This window comes from Elephantulus edwardii, unplaced genomic scaffold, assembly GCF_000299155.1.
Source record: "Elephantulus edwardii isolate Elephantulus edwardi_28Jun2011 unplaced genomic scaffold, EleEdw1.0 scaffold00225, whole genome shotgun sequence".
NCBI classification, from domain to species: Eukaryota; Metazoa; Chordata; class Mammalia; order Macroscelidea; family Macroscelididae; genus Elephantulus; species Elephantulus edwardii.
In genome coordinates this window covers 3,729,050-3,738,603 of record NW_006399975.1, presented here as the reverse complement: position 1 = coordinate 3,738,603, position 9,554 = coordinate 3,729,050, and the positions used below count along the sequence as shown (strand labels likewise).

General features: G+C 39.6%; 1 protein-coding gene across 1 annotated transcript in view; it reads right to left on the bottom strand.

Annotated features, from left to right (window-relative positions):
* UNC13C (unc-13 homolog C (C. elegans)) overlaps window positions 1-9,554 on the bottom strand; it is a 912,374-nt gene that overhangs the window by 194,120 nt on the left and 708,700 nt on the right. The window contains exons 20-21 of the mRNA XM_006898243.1: window positions 6,504-6,600; window positions 5,497-5,640 (exon numbers count right to left, since the gene is read on the bottom strand). Of these exons, the coding sequence (XP_006898305.1) occupies window positions 5,497-5,640; window positions 6,504-6,600 (241 nt within the window). The remainder of the gene's footprint in view (window positions 1-5,496; window positions 5,641-6,503; window positions 6,601-9,554) is intronic.

Here is a 9,554-nt window from a genome sequence, read left to right as displayed (position 1 = left end):
GGATTGATTCAGTGACTGGGGTAATCGGGATTGGAGTGTCAGAGGCAGTGCGATTGGCACAGGACAAAGCAGAGTTTAAGGCTGTTGTACATAGGGTCACTGTGAGTCACAAGCAACAACACCACAGTGTGTAGGAGGGATTTTGTGGGGCACAATGTTCAGGGATAAAATGTAGTGTGTAAGGGTGGCTATATACAAATCAACTTTAAAAAGTGGAGGGGGATGTTAAAAAGCGTTGTTGGTGTTATGTGCTGTCAAGTTGCCTGTAACTCATAAGGATCTTATCTATGTACAATAGTTCTGAACACTGCCTTATCTTGAGCCAATTTCATTGTCTCAGACACAACTATCCCCATTACCCCAGTTACTGAGTCAGTCCATCTCATTCAGAGTCTTCCTCTCCCACCCTGTCCCTTCATCCTTCCAAGCATGAGGTCCTTCTCCAAGGACTGGTCTTTCCTGGAAACATGCCCAAAGTATGTGAGATGGGGCCTCAAAATCCTTCTCTCCGAGGAGGAGCTCAGTTTCAACCACTCCAAGCATACCTGTGTGTTCTCTTAGCAGTCTATAGTATGTTCAAGACTCTTCTCCAGCACAACTTAAAGACATTAATTCTGTGAATCTTATGGATTGGATCAGGTGCACCTTAGTCTCTAGACTGACATCATTGCTGTTCAGTTCTCTGGAAAGGACCCTGACAGCAGATTTGGCTAACAAAATTTGTCTTTTGATTTCCTGATTGTTGGTGCCAAGAGTGTTAATTGTGGGGCTAATCAAGCTAAAATTTTTAACAGACTCCATCTTTTCTCTATCATGATGCTGCCAGTTGGCCCAGTGGTGAGAATTTTTTTTTTAAATGTTGAGAAGCCGTCCATACTTCAGGCTGCAGCAAACAGAATACTGGGTATTGTACATTTAGAAAAGGTATAATCCACTTTAGCCAATTCTTAATTAGGAGCACTTAAAGGGAAGATTTGCCCTAGAGATAAGCTTGTTAAAAGTAGAATCTGGTAGTAGGGGTTGGGACTTGGTCAAGAGGAAAGATTATTTCTTCCACCCATTACTCTGAGGAGATATGCATTTAAATGCATTTGTGGAGCCACACTGGACTTTGGATTGAAGAGATACACATTTAAAAGAAAGGCATTTGAAAAAAGGTGAGGAGGGTGGAAGGAAAGGAAGAGACTGTCTTTTTAGAACTGGAACAAGCTGTTTGGCTTCTGAGGCAGGGTAAAGTTAGTGACCAACAGCGTCCACTTCTATGATTCAAGGGTGGAGGATGCTCACTTGTAGGGATTACAGAAGTGGGAGAAATACAATGGAGAAACAGATTGAGCTTGAATGTGCTTTGCTCCTTCAGCTCTGCCCACAGAGCATACACAGTCGAGCAGAAAAGAACTGTTGGCTTCAGGAACAGGGAGTCATGTGAACTGTTGGCTGGTTGACTTGACTTGGCCCCATGTGGGAGCTTTGGCTGAGTGAGCAGATTAAGTCAGGAATTAGGGAGAAGTGTGAACTTCTTAGCTAGCAGCTGATGTCAATTTGACCCTAGCCATAGATGGCTGTGGATGAGTTGACTAGAATTCATCCACATGAAAAAAAGATGATCCAGGCTGGGAACGAAGGCTGTATCCTAATGGCTTGCCTTGACTAGACTTTGCTTATGGATGGGATGCATGGTCCAAGTTTCCAAAAATATGGGGCATGAGGCATGAAGTAGCTGGTTTACCCACTTCCATGAATGCTATTGGTGGGATGTTTATAAAGGGGGATATCACAATGTAAATGAATAAAATATAATGTAAATAAAAGACAACATGAAAAATCTCAATTTTGAACCACGTTGTGTTCCCTTGCTCTGTTCTGACAACTGCCTCTTGGTCCAAGTATAGGCTTCTCATAAGCATAATTAATTGTTTGGGATTCCAATCCTAATCAGAGTCAGCCACAGTTTGTTGTGATTCACTCAAATGCCTTTGCATAGTTAATTAAACACAGACATCCCCTCATTCTGCATGGCTCAAAACTGGGAAGGGTGTACACCAAGGATGTGTCCTATATCTCCTTACCTTTTCAATCTATATGCAGAACAAATTATCTGGGAGTCTGGGCTCTATGAGGAGAAATGTGGCATTAGGATTGGAGGAAGCCTCATCAACAACCTGTGTTATGCATATGAAACAACCCTGCTTGCTGAAATTGTGGAGAACCTGAAGCCTTGCTGCGGAAGGTCAAGAACTGCAGTCTTCAATATAGATTGAAGCTCAACATCAAGAAAACAAAGATTCTAATCACTGTGCTGATTGGCGTTATCATGATAGAGGGTGAAGAGATTGAGACTGTTAACAGCTTCAGTTTGCTTGGTTCCATAATCAAAACTCTTGGTACCAGTAACCAGGAAATCAATAGACAAATTTCACTGGGAAAGTCTACTGTCAGGTACTGTTTCTAGAGATCTGTAGAGCAACAATGTCAGTCTGGAAACCAAGGTACACCTGATCCAGGCCATAGTCTTCATAATTACTTACTGTGTATCAAAAAGCTAGACATTGGCTAGGGATGATATAAGGAGAAGACGGCACATAACAACAACAACATGCAACTTAATGTATATGCATAAAACAGAATGTACATTGTTACTGTTGTTGTTGTTGTTAGGTGCCATTGAGTCGTAGACAACTCATAGCGACCCTGTGAACGAAAGGCCTGAGCACTATTCATACATAGAGTTTCCAGAGGCAAGCGATTTCGGAAGTGGATGCCGCTCCTGCTTCCAGAGAATGTTCGTTAGTGATAAAAATATTCATTAAAATTATGTATAACTGCTACCTCTACCATCAAATAATGCATCAAATGAGGTTTATTCTAAGATCACTGAGAGGTAGAATGCATTGACATCAAAATGCTTCCAGTCCATGGTGACCTCTTGTATGTCAGAGCAGAACTGTGCTCCATGGATTCTTAAAGGGTTAACTTTTTTTTTAAAACTAGATTTCCAGGCCTTTCTTTCAAGGTGCTTCTAGGTTGAGTCAAATTACTAACCTTTTGATTAGAGCCACATGTAAATCACTTGTGATACCTAGGTTTGCCATATACTGTATATTATTTTATTTTATTACCTTGTCTAAAAGTGTCCAAACACTCAAGGGCTTCTAAATTTTCCAGATTAAGGATAAATTTCTCAATCCAGAAATCAGAGCCCTTTGCTTCACACAAGCCTGTCTTTTGTCAAAAGAACTGTTTTTCCAACTGCACTTCACATGGCATGCTCAGTTTTCACTTTCCTTTTATTTCTGCAAGTTCTTGCCTAGGACCTCTTCCCCGCCCCTCCCCCCCCCCATTCTAGGCTTGTTAAAGGGGCTCTGGTGGCCTAGTATTAAGCAGCTGTGCTTCAATCACGAAGGCATGCTATATAAACCCACTAGCTGCTCTGTCAGAGAATGATGGACAGCCTCCTCTCATGTGAATAACTGCCTCTGAAAACTCACTAGAGGATCAGCTATAAGTTGGTTCTCACTTGATGGCACACAACAAAGCCTCTAGTGGTTATTCTATAGGGAATTGCATTTTTAACCCAAAGACAGCATCTCTCTGGCAATTTGAAACCACCAGCAGCTCCAAAGTGGCAATCTCCTCCCATGTGACTTGTTATTGTTGTTAGATGCCTTTGAGTCAACCATGACCCACTGTGATCCTCTGAATAGCAGATCTACCCTACCCTGTCCTGTGTCTTTCTCATCATGTCCCATATACTTCATGACATTCTAACAGTTACTGTGTCAATCTACTTTGTTGACGGTTGTAGTGTTAGCGTAAAAGCTGGATTATTTTCGCCTTTCCAGTTGTCTGTGGTCTCCAGCTAACTTAACTGCAAACACATGGTCTTGCAAATCAGGATGGTATTGCAAATAACCAAAAGCTATGGGACTAGGATAAGAGAAAGATTGCTTCCCATACTGGAAAGAAAGACTTGAAGAAAGCAAGAATTCTGGGAGTAAGACCTGAGGCAAGTAAGGCTTGTGGCGGCAACACCCTGATGAGAGCGAGATCCTAGTGGTGAAGGGACTCTATTAGTGCTGTGGAGAAACTATGACGTGAAGCTTCTCCTATTTGTGCTGGCCACAGTTAAGGGTTTGGCTTTTCTTGCTATATATTTGAAGGAACAGCTAACTTATTACTGCTCTGGAGAAAATCTTGATGGATGGTTTGGATTTGACTGCTGAACTGCAACCAGAGCCTGGACTCATTGAGAAATCATGCCTTGGAGCTATTGGGCTAAAACCTTCATTTGTATTGTGAGATATTCTTTGTCTCCCACACTCATTTCCCGCATAAACCCCAGTCTCACTACCACAACTCTAAGTCTGTGAGTCAGTTGGTGTGGCTCTAGCACCATGGGGCTGGATGTTGATTCAAGAGTGTTGACCAATCAAGAGTGTTGATTGTGGAATATGAAATTATTGACAATTTCAATACTTTCCCATCTATCAGGATGCTGCTTACAGGTCCAGTGGTGAGAACTTTTGTTTTCTTGATGTTTAGATGTAATCTGTAGTGAAAGCTGTAGTCTTTGATCTTCTGCTGCAAGTGGTTCAGATTTTCTTCACTTTCAGTGAGTAAAGTTGTGATTAACAAGCTTTCAGCTTCCTGAAAGCTCAGTAGAGGGTCAGCTATGAGTTGGTTCATACTCAAAGGCAATCAGTTAAGAGTTGGTGCTTTGGGAAACCCACTTTTCCCATTATACCTCTACTTTTATAAGCTCTTGCCAATTTTCTTCTCTCAGTGTTGCTTTCACTACTCTTAAAGCAGAATCCCTTTCCAAAGTAGCTCATGCTATGCGATCTTAGTAATTTTAAGGAGTATTAAGGGAAGAATATTTTGAAGGGACAATATTTCACTCTTCATTTCTTATAGTTTCCTTTAGCACCATAGCAAGCATATAGCAACTGTCCTTGGATCTGAGGAGGAAGGGGCCATAAGAATAAACCAGATGCTTAAGGTTAATCAGTAAAGGAAAACAGCAACTCTACATCCATAAAAATCTAGTAAACTACTCAGATTCACACTGCATTTTAATAGTCAATTTTAAATAAGAACTGAAATTTTCATGGCTTTCAGTCTAATATAAATTTTGTATTACAGTATCTATTTAAAAATATTTACTAATTAAATATGAAATGGCAAGGCTTACTTTCAAATAGAAAACATCACATTTGAAAAATAATTTGTCAGTCCATAGTACTCTATTACACTATAAAATGACTGAATCATTAATATGAATAACAAGTTTTTAAGATACAAATCCATATTAAAGTAAATATTAGGAAATTTAGATGACCACCCTATAAATGAATTAAGCTCTTAGTACTAGGAGAAGATACTAAATTTTGGTATTGGCTTCAGAGTAAATAAACAACATTTTTATTTTTTAATGTCTGTGCAGAAAATAACATGCCATAGTCTCAGAAGAGAAGAGATTCATTCCATCTGACTTACCTTTGCGAATCTCCTCATTAAGTGAGATAATGCTTCAGGATTTGGACATTCCAGTTTCTTGATAATCTCAAAACTCTGATTTAGCTGAGCAAACACATCAACCACAGAGCAGGAGAATAGGGCATGATCAGATGTCTGCTGGAACTGAGGGGAGAGAAGTTGAAATTATCCCAATAGGCACATTAGATGGGATGTGGAAAGAACCTTCATTAATTCACATAAAGAACTAAATGACAGCACATACATCCATTTCCCAGTAATAAAATGCTCATTCACCTCAAAATGCTTTATTCTCCTCTCTTGGAAAGTTGAGTTGTTGTGGTTGTGAACTACTGAGTTGGAACCAACCCACAGCTGACCCTCCAGCAGGTTTTCAGAGGCCGTTTGATCACATAGTAGGAGGTTACCCGTCTTTCTCCCATGGAGTAGCTGGTTGATTTGAACCGCATTTGTATTGACAGTTCAACTCCTTACCAATAAGTCACCAGAACTACTTGGAAAGTAGTGGAACTATTATCACAAATGTAGGCCCCTAGTCTTCTGCTAATTGGATTCTCCTTTCTGAATTGAGAGACTCACTCTTTCTTAATTCTCATGTCCCACGGGGATTAGTCATTGAGACAGTTTAACAAACCAATTGTAGTTGAAGGTCTTGAGAATTACTCCAGAGAGATTGAGAGAGCATATTTACTCTTAATCTAGAAATCCTGAGGTTTCAGGGGCACCAACAAAGTTTGTTCCAGTCTAGGCAACGTAGAGATTCAGATTAATTTTAAAAGAAAAGGATGTTTGGGGAGAGGAGTGACAGATTTTATTAATTTAAGCAGTTTCCTATGGCTTCCACCAACTCTTCAAAATGATGTTTTAAATTTATTTGGTCATTAAAGAGTTACCAAAAACCAAAACCATTAATAACAAGGAGCCTACCAATCCTCATTAAAAACAAACAAACAAACAAAACTGAACAGTATTAATGAATCAGCAATCTTAAACATATTTAAACTCACTCCATCTTTTTTGTCTCTTCCCAGTGCTCCGTGAAGGAACTCCATTGACACATCCTCATTTTCATCTAGCCACTGCATGACGAAAGGTTCAAACCACCTAAAAAAACAAAAAATGTGACATATCTCAAACAATTATCATTTGTACATAATTAACAGTGCTTTTAATTACTTAGTAATTACTATCTGCTTACCCACACACACACACACACACACACTTGTTTTCCATATATGTACAACATAATGATATTCCTCAGGGGGAAACTACATTTAGAGTTATCAGGCTAATCTTTGTGCAGTTCTTCTTTCTTTGAGGTATTACATCCACAAAAGCGAGCAGAATTGGCAGATCCACGACCCAGTATTTGTTTCTCCAACTCATGGAGCTTCCAGCACTCTGCACTGTGGCTCTGGCTTAGCCTCTTGTCCCAAGTCAAGTTAGCAGAAATGCTGGAGGGGATTGATGGTAAATACTGAATCGAATTTGTTTCTCTGAAGTTCTCGTTCCTCAGGGATATTTGCTACTCAATTTCTAGTTGTCCTGGCTGTTTCTGATGTCTTCATATTGCTGTATCATCTTAGCTTTTGTGTCATTTTTATAGTTGGTCTTCAGTGGGCATGTCAGTCTTCTGAAAGCTGCTTTGACAGTGCCAGTCAGATGGAGAACACCCTGCAAAAGCTCCTCTTTCCCTTCTCATTCATCATTAATGATTGACTATCCACAACTTAGGTGCACAAACTCTACTTAAGTCTTCCCTCGTTTATGTCCATTTGTAGTTGAAAATTCTCTAAACGCTATCTTGAATATTTCTCTTTAGAGAACTATGACAATTGAAGTAGTCTTAGTTTTTAAACTTGCTCAGGTAAGTACTAAATTGAATACTACATCAGCTATTAATGTATCCTATAAACTTGCTCAGGTATTTCCATTCTAACAGACATATATCCGTGATAAAAAAGGCATAGTTAAAGGGCAAGTCTAATCTCATTTTATTGCTTATCATTTCCCTGCCCCTCATACTAATGAATGTGTTTCACTTTTACATGGTTATCTGTAATAATTTAGTCCCAAACTGCTTCTCTATATTATTTTTTACTTATTATGTAAATTGTTGCTGTGTGTCACTGAGTTGAAACCAGCCCATAGATGAATGTCCAGAAGGTTTCAGATGCAGTAAATTGCACAGGAGAATACTGCTTACCCTTCTCTCACAGAGCAGCTGATGGATTTGAACCATGTGGCTTGGGGATTGCAGGGAAGCTTCTTACCACTAGGCCACTTGAGCTCCCTATTATGTAAACATTGTTGTTGTTATGAACTGTTGAGTTAGAATCAACTCACAGCTGACCCTCCAGTGGGTTTTCAGAGTCAGTTAATACATCAGGAGACTGCTCGTCTTTATCTCAAGGAGCAACTGGTGGATCTGAACCATGTGCCTTTGAGATTACAGTGCAACTTCTTACCACTAGGCCACCAGAGCACTCCATTATGTAAATAGGCCATACATATCTTAATGGAAGAATCCTGAATACCTACTGATCATCTCTCACCTCCTGCTTCCGTAATTAAGTTTTTATCTTTTCTGTCCATTATAATGATTATTTTTTCTTTCCATGTCATAACCTGATTAAACTGTCTACATCAAATGTTGCTTCATCTGTAAATATTGTGAGAAAGGCAGGAATAGTGTTTATCTCTCTTAAATGAGATCCCATTGACCTTTGCTGTGTTCCTTAAATCAGCACTAGTGTCAGTATGTTTTGTGTGATCATGATATCTGTAATGAAATTACTACAAAAACAAGCAGAGTGTACCAGAGGAATGTCTATCTGTGCTTCATTTACTATGCAAAGGCATTTGACTGTGTGGATCACACCAAATTGTGGCTTACTCTGAGAAGAATGGGAATTCTAGAACATTGGATTGTACTTATGCGAAACCTATACTTGGACTAGGAAGAAGTCCTCAGAACAGTGTCAGGAAACACTGCATTGCTCAAAGTCAGGAAAGGAGTGCTTCAGGGATGCATCTTATCTCCATATCTTTTCATTCTATATGAAGAGCAGATCATTTGGGAAGAAAGTCTTCATGAGGAGGAATGTGGCACCAGGATTGGAGGTAGACTCATCAACAACCTAAATTATGCAGATGACTAAACCTTGCTTGCTGAAACTGAAAAAGACCTGAAACTCTTACTGTAGAAGGTCAAGGACTGTAGTCTTTAATACAGAATAAACCTTAACACCAAGAAGACAAAGGTTCACCACTGGGAAAATTGGCAGTACCATGGGAGATGGTGAAGAGCTTGAGGTTATTAATAATTACAGCTTGCACAGCTCCACAATCAACACTCTTAACACTAGCTGTCAGGAAATAAAAACATTAATTACACTGGGAAAAATCTGCCGTCAGGGACTTCTCCAGAGTACTGAAAAGCAATGATGTCAATCTAGAGACTAAGGTGTACCTGATTCAAGCCATAGTCTTCTCAATTACTTGTTATGCTTCAGAGAGTTGAACAATGACTAAGGATGACAGAATAAGAATGGATGACTTTGAATTGTGGTGCTGAAGATGAGTCTTAAACATACTATGGACCACCAAGAAAACAAATAAGTTTTCTTGGAGAGGGTGAAAATTAGTTTCTCCTTGGAGGCTAGGATTTTGAAGCTCTGTTTCACATACTTAGGGTATGTGGCCAGGAAAGACTGGTCCTTGGAGAAAGACATCATGCTTGGAAGGGTGGAGGGACAGCACAGGAGAGGAAGACCATGGATGAGATGGATTAATACAGTGATCAGGGCAATGGGGTTGGTGTGTCAAAAAAAGTGAGACTGGCTCAGGACAGGGCAGGGTTCAGAGCTGCTGTACACAAGGTTGCTATGGATCGCAGGATGGCACATAACAACAAGAACATCATTTTAAATATATACATTACAAAGACTTAATTCATTTTTCTTTGAAGGGAAATTTTTCAATTTTTTTATTATTATTAATTTCCATGAACATCTACAGAGATTTTGGAATTCCACTCATTCATTGATGCACTTTTC